Consider the following 17,577-nt stretch of genomic DNA (forward strand, 5'->3'; position numbering starts at 1 on the left):
ATTTAGGTTGCAAGGGCTACATTTTCTTTCTCTTCTTGCTTCTTGTGGGGGGACTCATTTCCAGAGGTCATCAACATAGAACCCTAGAAATCCCCTTTTCCCTTCTGGAGCCCCCACCTGTCTAACTGCTTCTATAAAAGGTCCATCCTGCCTCATAGCTCCATTTCTTCCAGCTACCAAACTGGCCATCTCGCTTTGTACCTGTCACATGTAGGTCCTTCAGCTGGTAGGTGGCACCCAGCCAGTGGGACGAAGCGTTCGAGGTCTCCTTTAGAAAAACTTGCTTCACAAGGTCGGCTTTCAGATGGGAGGAGAAAAATAACTTCATAGTGACCAACCTGGAGTCTATCCTAGAAATAGAAACCACAAGAATCCGGACAGCACTGTTAATACCGTCCACACAGGAGCTGTTAATACCACCAACAACTTAACCAGAAAATTTGCTTTCCTCAAGTTTTCATCTTTAAAGAGCCAGTGGCTTATGGGCAGGAAGTGGAGGTTGTCTAGCTAGCTCTGCACTCAATCTAGAGAAGGGATGGATCAAAATGAGAAGGGTTCCAAGAACTCAAGCGACAAGCAATAAAGATAACAGTAACGAAGGTGCATGAATCACTTCCTATGTATCAGAACCTCCTAAGAAGTGATTAAATATTCCCCTAGCATCACTGAGGAAGCAGGTATCCTTATAATGATCCTCATGTTCAGGACAAAGAAACTAAAGTTTGGAAATATCATCAGCGCTGTGTTGGATGACCCGCCTCTCCTGCATTCATGTGTTATCTCCTTCCACCGGCTCTCAGAGACCTGGGTTCAAATCTCAACTTTGACAGTCCTGAGGAATTCATTTCTCTGTGCCTCAGTGTTAGTTTAGATCTAAAATATCTCCCCAACGTGTCATGTGTTTGGAGGTAGAGCTTTTGGGAGGTGATTGGATCATGGAAGTGCTAAACTCATCAGTGGATTAAACTAGTGATGAGTTCATAGCTGAATGCCTAGTGAGGGATGGGGTCTGCTGGAGAAGGTGGGTCACTGGAAGCATGACTTAGAAGGCTGTATTTTTGTCCCCCACCCCTCTGGCTTTCTCTTTACTTCCTGGATGCCGTGAAGAGAGCAACATTCCTCCACCATGCCCTTTCACCATATATCTGTTTTGGGTTACCCGTCCTGACCATCAACTGAACCCTCTGGAACTGTGAACTAAAAATAAACCTCTTCTTCGTTTTGCTGTCTCATTGAGCTTATTGGTACTTTTAAAGTACACAGTACAGTTACATTCATCATTGGGACCTTGTACCTTTACACGACAGATCTTGGTTCTCATTTTTTCCCCTTGTCCCCCCTGCCCTCCCTTCAACCCCCCCACCCTTTCCTATTTACAAAGACTTTGTTTCCATTTTTTCCAAACCTCTTCTTTAAGTTGTGTCTATGAGATATTTTGCCTCAGCAACGAAGAGCTGACTAATAAACTCACTTTTGCCAATTAAACAAAAGAGACGATCACCGTTCCCACCTTATAGACACTGTTGTGAAAATTTAATAAAACAATCATGCATGGAAGTGCTCACTGGGGAGTCTGACCCGTGGTAAATATTATTATTGGGCTGATATTTTGAGTTGTACTTCAAAAATGTGCTTCTTCTACATTTCCAGAAGAGCAGAAAGGTAGATGCTGGGACTTGGTGGTTCCATGTGGAGAATCCCCATTTCCTACCATGGAATCTATAGAAATAGACAGTAGGAGTGGCTGGCAGGAATGTGGGAGGAATGGGGAACACACTGGGGACTTCCAGCCTAAGGATACACCACAGAAGTTTAGAGCCATAAGGCACCAGTTCAGATGAGGCTTCCAACCTTCAGAACTTACGTCAAATTGGTGACCAGGCAGGACTGGAAGACATCGTGTAGCTGGCTGCCTGTATAGAGTGTGGTGACCTAGAAAAGAGAAGGTAGGGTGGGTGAGATGGAAATCTCTCAGGATGGAGGGGCCATTGGAACCAATGGAAAGAATGCAGGCCTGGGAGCAAAGGAGACTGAAGCTCAAATTTTGGCTCTTTCCCTAACTTGTTGGGTGACCTTAGGCATATCACACCCATTCTGAGCCTCAGTCTGACCATATAGGAAAGGAGAGAGGCAGCCAGGGCACCACCTCGGAGAAAGTCTGGAGAAGCCAGGACACACCAGTAAAGCGAAGAGTGGAAACATTCACTTAATGGATGTGTGTCAGATGGAGCAATGAGGGGACCCCAAGAGAAAGAGGAGATGGGGCGGCTGAAGGGACTCACCTTGTCCTCGATGTCCCTCAGCAAGGCAGTGTACTCTGGAGACGTGGGGTCTGGGTCGCCGAGGTTCCAGTTGAGGATGTGGAAACTTAGCTGGTACTCACCCCGGATGGTTTCGTTCTGGGTTACATAGCCTGCAGCCACAGGGAGGAGGAAAAGACAGATGGGGAGTCTTAGTTTTTTGCACAAAGTCACAGCACCCTGGGAGACCTCTTCACACTGGCAGAATCCACCAAAATGAAACCTGCAAGCTGAGGTTTCAGGGGGCTCCCAAGTGGAAAGTTACCCCAAAGAGGGTGAAAGTGAATCTTACAGGGGTTCTTGTGATCTGAGATTTCCTCCTTTTGCTTAGTCCTCACTTTCTGGAACACTCTTCTACTTCCGTTAGCTTTGGGACCCAATGATATGGCGTTCCAGGAAAGGAAGGACTTGTGTCTTACTTGTTTATGTCTTATTCTGGTGCTTTGCACAGTTTTGGAACATAATATATTGTTCCTAAAAGCCCACCTTGATTCACCCTTTCTCTAAGCGAGCCCTCATCAACTATCCTGTTAATAGTAGCCGTGCTGTCTTTACTGTGCTTAAACACCACAAAAACCATTTATGACAAATTTACTAGTAACATCATATGAATAGAGAAAAGTTCTTTTTAAGAACTGAAATATAACAAAGAGATCCATTTTTTACCACTTTCACCCAACATAAAATTGAAAGTCCCACGCAGGAGAAAACTCTGTTATTTACAGTGACATGGATGGAATTGGAGAGCATTAGATTAAGAAAATAAACCAGTTTTCTATAAAATGGAATATTACTCAGCCATAAAGAGCAAGAGAATAGATTCATTCATAGGAACATGGATACATATTGAAGACATACTCCTAAGTGAAATAAATAAGTCACACATGTGTAAATACCAAATAGTGTCCCTGGTGTGAATATTCTGCAACAATGCATAAGATTCTAATAAGATTACTGACGATTAGAAATTTGAAGAACGGAGCTAAAGGTGTAGGGAAGGTGTGATGCGTAGGGGAAGAACAAAAAGGGAAAAGAAAAAAATGTGAGAGAATGAAAAGATGAAAATAAAGTGTTTGTAGATGGGGAGGGGAGGAGGGGGTGAAGGGAGGGCAGGGGTAAGGGGAAAAAACGAGAATCAAGACTTGCCATGTAAAGGTACATGATCCCAACAATGAATGTAACTGTACTGTATCCCTAAAATGTACCAATAAACTCAATAAAATTAAAAAAAAAAAAGAAAATAAACCAGGCACAGAGAGACGCGTGCTGTGTGACCTCACCCAAGTGGAATCTAAAACAGCCAACCTCACAGAAGTGGAGAGCAGACTGAGGGTTAAACTGAGGCTGAGGAGGTGAAGAGGGGATGAGGGGAGAAGGTTGTTTAATGGGTCTTATGTCAGATAGGATAAGTTCTCACGTGCTATTGTATAGTAGGGCAACTACAGACAACAATAGTGTACTGTGTATTTAAAACATCTAGAAGAAAGAATTTTGAAGTTTTCACTGTAAATGATACCTTTGTGAAGAGATAAGTTTAGCGCGATTCAAACATTACAAAATGTATACACTGCATGGTACCCCAATGATAGTCAAAATAAATTTAATGTAAAAAAGTAAAGCAAAATGTTTAAAAAGGTAAAATGTTTCCATCAGATGAAAAAGTTATGGAAGTCTATAACCACTATGTGATAAGGCATAATGGCTATGGTTAATAATATCATATTCTAGCTGGGCGTGGTGGTGCATGCCTTTAATCCCAGCACTTGGGAGGCTGAGACAGGAGGATCGCTATGAGTTCGAGACCAGCCTGGGCTACATGGTGAGTTCCAGGTCAGTCTCAACTACATAGTGAGACCCTGTCTCAAAAACAAAACAAAACAAAACAAAACAAAAAAGAACATTTAAAAAAATAATATCATATTCTATACTTGAAATTTTCTGAGTGATCTTACCCCCCATATCTATACAAATTATTAAAAAAATATAGATATATAACATACACGATAATCATGTGAAGTGATGAATGCATTGAATAATTTGTGGTCATCATTGCACAAGTTACACATATATCAAATCATTGCATTGTTCATCTAACTATGCACAATTTCATTTGCCAGTTATACCTCAATAACACTGGAGGAAAATGAACGAGAGATAAAAACTGAAAAAAACTAAAACTGATGACATTAATTTGATCAAAGAAGTCCATGCTATTTCTCTAAAACAACGGAAAAGGCCATCCCCACAGCATTTTGGGAAAGGGTGCCTCCCATTCAGGCCCTGGGCAGACTGTTTTACAGAGGACAGGAAACAGAGTAAGGGCGAGTACTGGTCACTCTAAATCTATGTTCAGCATAACCACTCACCACTGACAAAGAAGCCATCCCTGTCACAGAGTTAGGCCCAACACAGAGGCACAGAGGTCTAAAATCTTTGTACACAGTGTTTCTACTCAATTGTTCAATTATTTTCTTCTGTCCATCCACCCAAGCAATATTTTTTTGGGGGGGGTCTTGCTATGTTGCCCACGATGGTCTCAAAACTCCTGGGCTAAGTGATACTGTCGCAGGCACCACACCTAGTCACTCAATCAACATTTAATGGCTGTTTCTCTGTGTCCAACCGATAACATGAAGATGGTTCGTGGCTGATTGTACAGCAACAACGTCTCAGCCTGTGTTTCACTCCTTCTTTTCCCTATGGCTAGAGATGTGGGCATCTTGAGGCTTACCTACCAGCATGTAGGGGCTGTTCTTGGGGAACGGGGGATGTCAACAAGCACTCACCACTAGGGGTTGTTACTGCAGTCCGGTGTGTGTAACCTGCAGAAAGAGATAGAGAGAGGGAAGGAAAGAGATGTTGGGAGATGGAGAAGGAATCAAGGAGCCCTGGAAGGGTAGAATGTGGGCTCTGCAATGCAGCCCAGCACAGTTGGCTGTTGCTCACCATTGACATAGAGGCTGTTCTGGTCTAGGGAGTACTTTCCCAGCTGAGTGACGCCATGGGTCAGCTGGCTCAGCTCCCAGTACAGCTGCTTGCTGTCCAGCCCAGAGCCCGTGGGGTCGGGATGATAGGTGCAGATTACATCCACACCAGTGGCTTCTTTGTCCTTCTCAGGCCTGAGAGAAAAGGGCATGGCGGCTCTAGAGAAACTCTTAGAGCTTTGGCTGGGGAGGGGAACCAGAAGGAAGGAGAAACAAGAAAAAGGGCAGTGCGAAAACCGCAAAAGCGGTGATCACAGAAAGGGATGGTCATTGCTGGTGAGTGGCCAGGCTGTGAGCTCACCTGAGGGAGGTTAGATTGCAACCTGAGTAGAAGGGGCCCAGGATGGTCTTCTGGAATAATGACCCAAGCTGGGGAGGAAGGAAAAGGAAGGTCAGGAAGACAGCAGATTATGGAGGTGCTGGGTGGGATTTATTCCCCCAGCAGTGGCTGGACCAAGGTCTCACCAGGTACTGCAGCATCCTCTCAGTGGAGTTGAACTTGGCTGATCCATGGCTCATGTCTTGTGAGTACTTGAGGTTGGAGATGGTGAAACGGAGTGTGAGGGTCTTCAGGGGGTACCCCACGGCTGCAGGAAGGGAGGAGGAGAGAGGCCCACAAGTGAGAGTTGGCCTGATGCCAGATGGAATCCTGTACTCATCATCTGTCAGGTTGTCCCCCAGCAGCACTATTTCTCGTCAATGTGGCCACCCATGTTGGAACCTGCCTGTTTCATTTCTCTCCTGGATGAGTGTTCTTTGGGCACACCCTCATTCCTTTCTCCTCCCAGCTCAGATCTTATCATCTCTGACCCAGACTAACACCACAGCATCGCTGGACACTCGATGTGGAGGACTTCTCTACGTGGAACACTGCAAGAATATTTCTGAAACGCAAATTTCACTAGCGCTGACTCTACTGTACTACCACCTGCCATGCTCCGTGGCCTTCAGGGTTAAGTTCGAGATTCGCGGCATTGCATTCCTTTCCAGTCTGATTCCTGTTGGCCTTTCAGTCTCATGTACGCACACTCTGAGCTGAAACCTATGCTCCACGCAAACCAAAGTTCTATCAAATCTCCCCACGCACTGCGCTGTTGAGGCTTTGCTCACGCAAGGCCTTCTCCGAGGCATCCTCTTCATGTCCTTCCTATCCATCCGAATCACTTCTGCTCATATTGTAAGACTCAGTTCAGGTGGAGTTTTCTTCAGAAAATCTGCCTCTTTCCGCATCGTGCCATAGTGCCCTCTAATCCTACATTTCATGGTAATGGTCAGCAGGCATATGACCAGAGTGGTAGACCAATCCGTGATTGTAACAATCACGCTGGCACTATGATCTTCACATCCTGGTTACCTTGCTCTTATGTGACTGTTAGATCATCTAATTATTCCTCTTCTGGATCCCCCTCTTTTTCCTCCCCTATTTCCTTTTCCTCTTTGACCCCCGTTTCAATGTCCTCTTCCTTTCCCCCTCTCCCTCCCTCTTTCACCTTCTGTTATGATTAGTGTAGATGTCCTCCCAAAGCCTCATGGGGTCATAGGTGGGGAGTTTTGGAGGTGGCTGGATCCAGAGTGTGTGATGCTGGGATTAAGGGTGTGTGGTCACTAAATTAGTTCATTAATTGGTTTGGCATCATTCTGGGTGTGGATAATGGGAAGGCTCTCCCAGGGTGTGAGTGCTTCCCTCCCTAAGGGAATGCAGCCTGGATAGAATATAAGGGGCAGAAAGAGGGCTGCTGCTATCACTTGCTGCTTTTGCCGCCTTCTGCCTGCCATGAACTGTTTCTCCTCACAATGACCCTCTGTCACGCCATGCTGCCTTGGAGTCAACCAGTTATGGGCAGAAACCCCTACAAACTCTGAGCTACAGTAAACCTTTCTTCCTTTAACTTTGAGTGTCAGATATTTTGTCTCAGCCATGAGAAAAGGTAACTGAGACACCTTCTCCAGGGGGATATTATTATATGGGAGGAAAAGGGGTCCCTTGGTACCTGTTGTGGCTTCTGGCTGCACAGATGTTGATGATGGCAGGAATGTGGTGGCTGGCGCAGGAGCTGTGGAAAGCATCGTCATCACGGAGGGCGAGAGAAGCCCTTTTAACCTCACTTGGGTCCCCGTCAGTGGTCCGAGCCAGAAAAACCATTCATACATGGAACACATACAAGACTGAGTGGACTAGTGGGTGTGTGAACAGAGGCACGATCAAGCATTCGAATGGAAGTGACTCAAGGGAAGGAGAGTGGATGAACAAGACCCGAAGCATAGAGTACAGATGAACGGACTGACAGAAAATAGAAGGGTTAAAGAAGTAGACAGAAGAAAGAATAGATAAATGAAGAGCCAAAAGAGAAGGCAAAATTAATAGAAAGAAAGGAAGAAAAATTGGAGAGATGGAAGAAGAGGAAAGGGAAGGAAGGATAAGGTCAATGGGCGTGATGGGGGGTAGCCAAAGGAGTGGCTGGATGGAAGGGAGAAAGGACTAACAGCAAAGGGTAAAAGTCTAGGTGGATGGATGGATGGGTGGATGGGCAGGTGGATGACCAGAGAGCTGGAAAGATGATATTTGGGAAAAGGCATCACTGGAGATATGGAAGGACTGACCGCTGGGAAAATAGTTGGGTGGATCACTAATGAGAAAACGGGCAATTCTAGTCAAAACCACTTGAACAGTCACTAGTTCTCCGGGTGACAGTGAGTCCCTGGTGGGACTCCTGTAGCTTTTGCTGAAAGGAGGCAAAAGTCACATGGGTCATCATCGGACTCCGGCCCTTCAATCAACCCTGTAGGAAATTTATTCTCAAAGTTCTACCCCTGACTCGGAGGAGCACGGAAAAAATTCAGAAATTCAACCCCACAGCTGCAGATTCAAAAACAGCCTAAGGAGTCAGCATTCTTCCTGTCACTGAAACCTTAGCTTGACTCAGGAGATTGTGTGAGTTTGGGGCAAGATTTCTTTGTGAGTGAAGAGAAGACTCAGCCCAAGACCTACAGAGGCTGCAGAGGGCACTGGACACAGACACGTACTTGTGGGAGGCTCCTCTGGACCAGGTTCATTATAACCTGAAAAACAAAGGTCACACATAAAGGAAGGGGTGGCAACAGTCCTGCACTCCATGCTTTACCCACGTGCGTGATTCTGCCTGGATAACTTTTCTTGTGTGTACTTAGTGAACATCACCTCACCTTCTAGAAGCTGTCTTAAATGTCACCTTGAAAAATAATTTCCCGATATTAGATTTGGCTCTTCCTTACCCACATCTACACGATGCCCTGAGCAAGAAGCTATCATAAGATTTATGCCTACACCTCTCTGCCTTTACATAGACATTCATCCATCTGTCTTTCCACCCTCCCTCTGATCTATGTCTCCATCCAATGGATGTTTAATAAGCGTATGTTATGTCCAGGGTCTCATTCATATTTAGGGTGGTGTTGAACCAGTCTCTGCCCCACTGGCATTTTTATTAGGACAGGACACATATGTAAGTTACCCCTGCCTTTGGAGCCAGGTACAAGGCCTGGGTTACAGTACATGCCGATTGGACAACAGAATGAATCACATAATCTGTGCAGTTTATGATGGGGAAAGACCCTACACCATACCTTCTGATGGCCAAATCAAAGCAACCAGATAAAAAGTCAACACCAAGATCCAGATTGGCCACGAACTTACTGTGAGTGTGGGCAGGTCCCCTGTCCACCCCGTGATTCAGTTTCTCTCTTTTTAAAAAACAGGAGTAACGAAGGCCTGGAATGTCTCCCTGCTGACTTCATGGGGCAAGTATGATGACAGTATTATAAGGGAAACTTTAATAGCAAAAACCCTATGAAATCTCACAAAGTAAGATAACTTCTGCCCTTTACTCTGTTTAATTCAGAATTGACCGTTACTGGAGGTATCTAGTCTCCCTCAAAAGTTTTGTAAATGAAAAGAACCGTTGTTAGCTTTGCTGTCCAAACAGGCTCCCTTCCTTTTGGCTAGAATAGATAACTAAATAAATCTTAAAGGTAACCTCCCCTAACAAAGACGTGTTACTTCTGGGTTGAAATTCAACTGCCTGGCCACCATGTTTTGAATATCAGCAATGTGAACTGTGGAAAGGCAATGTAACTACCTGAATGAGATCAAGGCTGTAAAAACCCCACAAGAGGGGGAGTTGTAGCCCAGTAATGGATCGATCAGGGCACCACCATTAGGTGTCATCGATCCCCATGGGTGGAGTAAACTTTTGTTATTTTACTTCCATTCTGCTGCCTCTGTGTGTCACTTGCCAATTCCTTCCATAACACTGAGTTCCATTGCAGGTTGAGGACAAGAGAAGGGAAGGGTAGTGATTTGGTCAGCTGCTGTCCTGCCCTGATCCTACATGGGTGCTAGTTAGTGCCCAACGATTTTGAAGCTCAGACACCCAGAGTTTCAGGGTGCCTGCCTTCCTTCCCAGCACAGGGAACCCACCCAAGAGTATCCATCATAAGGAGTGAGAAAAAAAATCAGAATGTGGATACAGACATCTTTTTCCCCTGAGGTCTCTCCGGGAAATCTTCTGTGAGTTAAATATGTAGGGCAGAGCCTGGTAATGAAGGGTGAAAATGGAGGCTCACGCTACACCCATCTGGGACAATTGCTTAACCTATCCCAGCCTCCATTTCTTCATCTGTAAAATGGGGTTCACCAAGGAATAGCTTTGTGTGATGGCTGTGAGAGCTGGGTAGGTGAAGACAGGGTTTGAATTCCAAATCCACCCCTAATAAACCAGTAACTGGGCACACGCACGGGCTGCAGGGGGCTAGGGAGTGGGGCAGAGGGTCACTCACCATTGAGGTAGAGGCTGTCTTTGTCTAGAGAGTAGGGACCCAGCCTGGTGATGCCACGGGTCTGCCTGCTCAGCTCATGGAACACCTGCTTGGCAGACAGGCCCAGGCTGCCGCGGGACTGTCGGTAGGTGCAGAGGATGTCCACCCTTGTCTGGGCACCATTATTCACAGGCCTGGAGAGGGAGAGCAGTACTGCTGGGAATGGAGGCCCCTGACATCGCTCTACCCCATAGCCTGCCTTCTGGTCTTGTTGAACCGTTCACTGCACCCCATCTAAACATACTTTCCATCTCAGGGTCTTCTGTCTAGAAGTTTCTCTCCTTCCTTCCTTCACGGGTTACTTCCCAGGCACTTTCGATTTCAGCTTGGGTGACATCCCTCCTTCCTCCTCCTCTTCCTCCTCCCTTCACTTTCTCAAAGAACCTTCCCACGTCGGGTCAGGGGATGCCTCCGGATCCCACTGCCCCCCATCCTCTCCCTATCACAGCACGGTCACTCTCTGTGTTATCGTAAACCACTTGTCCTCGTTCCATCCAGAACACAAAGGCGGGGAGCAGACCGGTCTAGTTCACTGTTGTTATCCCGAAGCCCTGCCGCCTAGCATATTTGCTTACTCCGAGCAAAAATCAAAGGCCTCATGAACGACTAAGAAAACGTGGCATTATTATCACACAGAAGAAATGCTATTCAGTCTGAAAAGGGAGAAAATCATGAGATGTTACAAAATGGTTAACCCTTGAGGAGATAATGGTTTTCAGGTGTATTATAATTTTATTAGTACATGTTTGCGGCACGTGATGTTTACACACCTTCTGTGGAGTTTCTTTTTTCATCCCCTTTCCTTTTTCCTGCCTCCCACCGCCTTCCATCTCTTGATCCCATTCCCACTTGAGAACAATCTATCCCTACTTGTTATCTATTATTTTGCTCTTTATTTATACTTTAGGTATCTCACGTATGAGAAAGTGTTGTTTTAAAATTGAATTTATTGGTATTTTTTAAGTATACAGTACAGCTACAAGGTGATTTTAAGCCCACGTGTCCAATTTATTTCACTTAACATTATGGTTTCAAGGTGCATCCAGTTTCTCACAAATGAGCCAAGTTTATTTTTATTTGTGGCAGAGTAGTGATCCATTGTGTGTGAACACAATGTTTTCTTTACGTATACATCTGCTGATGGACATATAGGTCACTTCAAGATTTTGTTTTTATGAATTGTGGTGCTATAAACATGGGTATTCATATAGTATTGTAACATGATGTCTTTCACTCTTTGGGGAAGATACTTCAAGAGAATAGTTGGGTCAAATAGAATTTCTAATTTTAGTTTTTTGAGGAATCTCCCCGTGGTAATTGAAATTAGCCAGTCACAAAAAGGTGAAAACAGTACATTCTCCACATGGGAGGTCCCTTGAACCAAGTTACTAGATACAAGAAACAGAATGGTGGGTGGCAGGGGCTGGGGAGGAGGAAGAGGGCATCAATATTGAATGAGGGTCCAGTTGGGGAAGATAAAAAGTTCTGGGGACCAATGGTGGTAATAGTTGCACAACAGTGTAAAGATACCTATTGATCTGTATCCCCAGAAGTTGTTAAGACGATACTAAGGCTTGGATTAGAAGTCTTTTAATTTTTTGTGTGTGAAAGGCTTGGTCTTGAGGGTGGCACAGTTGGGTGAAGTGAAGGACTTTTAGGAGGTGGGCCTCCTAGGAAGTCCATAAATCATGACAGGGGATGTTGAGACCACACCAGTCATATTATTTTGTTTTCCAACCTTTATATAAGTGGTTTGCTCCACTACGCACTCCTACCATGATGTGCCCAGATCAGTGGGGCTGCCATCTTGGACTGGAACCTCCAGAATCACAAGTTGAAATTAATCTTTTTTCCTTTGTAAGTTAATGAGTATTTCATCATGGTAATGAGGAGATGAATAATACAGGTGGTAAATTAAATGTATTTTACCATAATTACAAGAGAAACTTCCAAGACTCTGAAGAGTGTAGACCTTGTTTGTATCTCAAATCTCACCTTTTCTCTTTCCCTCTTGCATTCTGTGCTCTCGTCACACCGCTGTCTCCGCTGTTCACTGAAAACAAGTTTATTCTCACCTCAGAACCTTTGCCTATGCTGTTCTCTTTGCTTGGGATAGTTTTCCTTCGCCAGCAAACTACTGGGGCATAGCTCAAAAGTGTCTTTAGGGCTGGGGACTTAGCTCAGTGGTTCCAGCACCTGCCTCACAAGCACAAGTAGCCGAGTTCGATCCCCAGTATCCCCCCAAAGTATCTTCGGATAAAGCTGCTTTCTCTAGTGTTGTAAATGGCCTTATCCCATTTGAAATCATATCACCTAAATATTTATTTCCTGCTTAGCATCTGCTCTTCTCCACTGGATGAAGGCAGAGAAAGTCTGCCCTGTCACTGTGGTTCCCACTCCCTGCCTCAGAGGAGCTGTATCCATTGAAAGAAAAATATGAAATCCGTAATAAACACCAAGAGCATGCAAACTGATCTATGAGAACAGAAAATCTAAGCACTCACTGCATGGCATTACAAACCTGTGAGGGAATTAGTTTTTAGGCATGATGAAATCACTAAAATCATTAGTAGAAAAAAGAACCTGTACCCCTTAGACATAGACACGAAAACATTTGTGATATGTGCAGAGAACATGTCTCAAGTGCAGTGAGGGTTGGAAGGAAAAGATCAGTGAGCTAATGTTGGCCGTGAGCTATTGAAAGTGGACTATAGGTACATTTTTACGTATTTGAGATTTTTTTCATAATAAAACATTACAAATATACATGTTCTCACTTATATGTTGTATCGAAAATGTCTAACGCATAACCCTTGTAGAAGTAGAAAGGAGAATGATGTTTGCCAGGGCCTAGGAGAAGGAACAGGATGACGCTGCTCAAAGGGTAGAGAAATGCTAGCTGCAAAGAGGTGAGCTGTTTCATTTGGCTGCAGTGCATCATCATTTCCCTACATGTATCAGGACATCAAGTTGTGTACCTTCAATATGAAGATGTTTTTTATATTTCGAAAGTGAAATGGTGGGAACTGGGGTACAGCTCAGTGGTAGGACACTTGCCTCGCATGTGCAGTGCTCTGAGTTCCGCACTCAGCACCACGAAATATTGAATTGTTACACAATCAATAACATGAGAACTGTATTTAACAGGAGTGGTGAAAATGGACAAGTGAGAGGAACGGACACTTCTCCAAGGAAGAAATGCAAATGGCCAAGGGATACACGAAAACACACTCAGCACCGTTGGCCGCTGGAGAAATGCGAATCGCAATAACCCTGAGATTCTCTTTCACCTCACAAAGAATGGCTATCATCCAAAATTTAAAAACAAACAGAAAATGTTAGTGAGGTCGAGAAACAAAGGAAGTCTTGAACATCGATGGCGGGAATGTAAAACTTTTGGGAACCAGAAGGGAGATTCCTTAAAAACTAAAAAGAGAGATTCCATCCAACCCAGCTGTATCTCTTGTAGGTATCTTCCCCCAAGAGTTAAAGACAGCACATCACAGGGATACGTGCATAGCTTGTTTATAGCTGGACAACGCATAAAAGCTAAATCTGGAGAGGGGCCTCTATGCCTATTAACAGATGAATGGATAAAGAAGATGTAATATATATATTTCAGCCATAAGAAAGCACAGCATTGAGTCATTTGTAGGAGAATGGATGCACCCTGAGTCTACAATGCTAGATGAAATAAAGCAGACACAGAAGGTTAAATAGCATGTGGTTTCTTTTATGTGTTAAACCCAGTGTGTGTCTAATATCGTATCTATATCTATCTCTATCTAATCTATATCTCTCTATATAATTTAAAGAGCACAATAAAATACAGATGATAAAAAATGGGGAGGTGGACTTTGCTATGGGAAAGGGATCAGGGGGTGGGGCAGACGGACGAGAGAAAGGGAGGAGGAATGAAAAGCCAAGAGGATCAAGGTGCTTCATGTCTATGACCAGTTCCCTACACTGGATGTATTTATTATGTATCACCGACATAGTAAAATGAAAAAAAAAGACGAAGAATTTAAAACATAAAGAAGAGGATATCAATAGTTCATCCCAGCCCCAGAGTCTGACCTCCAAGTCCTCCTCCCTTGGGCGGTGGGTGGAGAGGAGGGGACGTCAGGGCTTGGAGCTGTTTCTCACCTCAGAGCGGTGAGCCTGCATCCTGTGTACCGAGCACCCAGACTACTCCTCCGGAGCAAAGGGCTGAGCTGGAAAGGAAGAAGGGAGCCAGGCTTGGTCAGCGACAGGAAGCAGCCCTGGAATGTGGCGGGAGGGGTAGGAGAGGGCCGCAGGCTGCTCACCAGGTGCCCCAGGACCGTGTCTGTGATGTTGAACTTGAGGGAGCCAGGGTGGCCCATGTCCACCGCGTAGCGAAGGTTGTTGATGGTGAAGTTCACTGTGAACAGCTCCTCGCGGACCTCGGCTGTGGGTGGGAGGAAGAGCAAGCTCACCGTAGAACGCTAGGTAAGAGGCGGTTGGAATGGGGTGGGGTGGGGTCAGTGTGTGCTCTGGAGTTGGGCTCTCTAGGCCCTTTACATGTCTCCTGGTAAACCAAGGCCGACTTGTCAATGGCGACAGCTTCAGCACTGAATTGAAAGCTCCTCTGATTTCGGGATTTGGATGCTTTACCCCTGCCCACATACAGGGCGGACCTCTCTGTGAAAATACCAGTGCAGATTTGTTTGCCCGCTTGCTTGCTTTAGTAGTGCTGAGGATTGACCTCAGGGCCTTTGCACGGAGCCACACCCCCCAGCGCTTTATACAGTTTGTCTTAAATTTTGAGTCAGGTTCCTACTAAGTCGCTCGGGTTTGCCGTGAATTTACATTCTTCCTGCCTCAGGCATGCAGCACAGGGCCCAGTAACACCCGCGATTTTGTTTTTTCCAACGAGTGAGGGTCTGCGTGTAGTGAGAACTGCTAAGTGAGGACTTGGGGTCGAGTATCTGTGGTTGCTGGGGATAAGCTCCTGACTGCTAAACTCCTTTCACAGTTTTTGTCTCCAGAAGGAACCACAAGGAAAAGGCTGGAACTAGCTAAACTCCAACCAGATCTTCTTATAGGTATCCAAGAGAAAATTCTGCCCGCTATAATCTTGCGGTGCCAAGTTCTCCACCGCAGAAGTACTTCTACCTGACCTTTTAAAAGTCAGTGTGTGAAGAGACTGCGCATGCCCAGCAAGATGGCCGCCTCTACAAGTGAGGAGGTCGCTAATCTCGCACAAGCACGCAATGTCCCCTTGCTTCCTTTGTTTGGAGAGACGCTGCTCTTTCGTCTTTGCTTCTCCCTATTCATTTATTCTTCCTCCTCCTATCTCTCTCTTTCATCCATCCACCCATGAATGCGTGCATCTTTCCTTCCTCTTCTTTTCCTAAGCATACGAATTTCTACCCAGAATTTTGTGCAAACTTCCCCATCCTTCCTTCCCTCTAATCTTGCCTTGCTTTCTCCATCTTTCCTCCTATTTATTTCCATCTATTCACCTACCTATTCATTCCTCTTTCCTCCCTTGCATCGATCTTTTCTTCCTTTCCCCAATTACCCATCTTTCCTCCATTCCTCTCTTCTTTTTCTTTGCAGCCATCATTTTCTCTTCCAATCATTCAAATATCCCCCCTCCCTCCCTCTATGCAGCCACCTTACTGTTCTTTCACATATAGAGAATTGGTATAGCGCTCTAGAAGCAGCTTAATGTTAGAAAACATAGTCAGTAGAGAAGTTATTAACTTACATTTCCTCCTATTGCTCTGGAGAACACGGCCATTTTTGGATTTTAGCAACCCAGAGCAATCTTATTTTTGCAAGGAACAACAACAACAACAAAAATAAAATAAAAGGAAAGGATGACAGCCATGGACCCAAGGAGCATTTTGGAGAGTGGAGAAAATAAATCCTTAATTCAGGAATCATTCACTCTTGAAAACTACAAAGTTCTCATCTCAGGCTTGCTGGAAATGCAAATAAAGTTTATCCTTTAACTTGATGCTGAAACTACCAGAAGAGACTCTATTTGGAGAGACGGACATCAAAGAAATACTTAAAACAGGGTCATTATATTGGGTCCTAAGCCAGTATGGTAAGGGTCTTTATAAAAGAAGATCTGGGTAAGACATGCACAAAGGAAAGACCATGGGAAGCCAAGGAGAGCACAGCTGTCTTCATGTCAAGGAAAAGAGGCCTCAGAAGAAACCAAATCTATCAATACCTCGATGTTTACTTTGGCCTCCAAAACTAAGACAAAATAAATACCTGTTATTTGAGCCACATGGGCTGTATTATTTTGTTACAGCAGCCCTGGAAGACTTAACAGGATGTGTAATTTAGTGCAGTGCCTGGGAGATTTCAATAAATGGTTACTGAAAACCTAACAATTGTGACACTGATACTGAGAGTTTCTTAGAACAAAAAAATAGAGATGAATTAAAAAGATAAGAAAACAGTACTGTTACAATAAAATAAAATGAAGACTGAGATTGAGAGCTCCATAAAATAAAATGAAGACTGAGATTGAGAGCTCCCCGAAGACCACAAAATCCAATTAGGCTGTGAAAACAAACCTGACATTACTTTATTTGTAAAAACAAGTGGAAGTCGGGAGATTTTTGACAAATATTTGTGGCAAGGAAAAAGTGAAACTTAAGCTTCATCAACCAGATGTAGCCAACGTATTATACTACTAAGGACTTGGGATAGATCAATTAAGAACCACATTGTTGTAACCAATCAAGCGTTTTCTTGGTTTTGACTCTGGTTTATCCAGTAAAGGCCTTTTTCTTTCCTTCTTTGCGGGAGCCCAAAGCCATCTTCTGCTTAATACTTCCTGCTTCATGAAATGCTACGTGCTCAAATAAACTCTTTCAATCTTATTTTGCCTCAGTTTTCATTTTAGCAGCAATAAGGTAGGATTGTGGGATAGTTAAAATGAAAATTGCTCTGACATTCTGGTCAGAATGCGATCAGTGAACAGATCTGTGTGTCAGCTCTCTTCACCCCAGCTTGGATCCTCTCCACCAAGACCCAGGGGAAGAATTGAAGACACTTTCCTTCCACCTGTTTCCCTCATTGAGGCGAGGAGGAGAACAGCTGTTTCCCATACTTCAAGTGAAGACAGGACCCAAGAAATCAAGGCCAGGAATACTCACTGGTGGGAGTTGTGGCTGTACCTCCAAAGGTGTAACCTGCATAAAAAAGGTAAAGTTGAGAAGACTGGGTAGACATACAGGATTAAGGGTAAAGGAGAATTTGTCAACTTTTGGCTGGTAAAAACAAAGGGAAAGAGGCAGTGAGGGGATGTTCAGGAAGGAGCTGACCAGGTAACAGAATGGAAGATGGGTGAACATGGTCATTGTCCCCATGATGGGCTCTACTTCATCACAAAGAAGACAGAACCCAGACCCAGAAGCAGGGTTTGGAAAACCCAAGATGAGAGAGGGAGG

At 44.6% G+C, this 17,577-nt stretch overlaps 1 protein-coding gene across 6 annotated transcripts in view; it reads right to left on the reverse strand.

Moving 5' to 3' along the window:
* Muc16 (mucin 16, cell surface associated) overlaps positions 1–17,577 on the reverse strand; it is an 81,200-nt gene that overhangs the window by 10,909 nt on the left and 52,714 nt on the right. For 5 of the 6 annotated variants that reach the window (XM_033759821.1, XM_033759823.1, XM_033759822.1 and 2 more), the window contains 12 exons: positions 17,284–17,319; positions 14,285–14,567; positions 10,100–10,272; positions 8,309–8,344; positions 7,276–7,338; positions 5,750–5,871; positions 5,586–5,653; positions 5,247–5,419; positions 5,087–5,122; positions 2,283–2,413; positions 1,865–1,932; positions 202–350 (listed from right to left, as the gene is read on the reverse strand). In XM_033759821.1, coding sequence (XP_033615712.1) covers positions 202–350; positions 1,865–1,932; positions 2,283–2,413; positions 5,087–5,122; positions 5,247–5,419; positions 5,586–5,653; positions 5,750–5,871; positions 7,276–7,338; positions 8,309–8,344; positions 10,100–10,272; positions 14,285–14,567; positions 17,284–17,319 — 1,338 coding nt within the window. The remainder of the gene's footprint in view (positions 1–201; positions 351–1,864; positions 1,933–2,282; positions 2,414–5,086; positions 5,123–5,246; positions 5,420–5,585; positions 5,654–5,749; positions 5,872–7,275; positions 7,339–8,308; positions 8,345–10,099; positions 10,273–14,284; positions 14,568–17,283; positions 17,320–17,577) is intronic. The other variant, XM_010605701.1, reaches the window with a different exon arrangement.

The sequence above is a fragment of the Fukomys damarensis genome, unplaced genomic scaffold (assembly GCF_012274545.1).
Source record: "Fukomys damarensis isolate Sample0158 unplaced genomic scaffold, DMR_v1.0_HiC HiC_scaffold_37, whole genome shotgun sequence".
In the NCBI taxonomy this organism is placed as follows: Eukaryota; Metazoa; Chordata; class Mammalia; order Rodentia; family Bathyergidae; genus Fukomys; species Fukomys damarensis.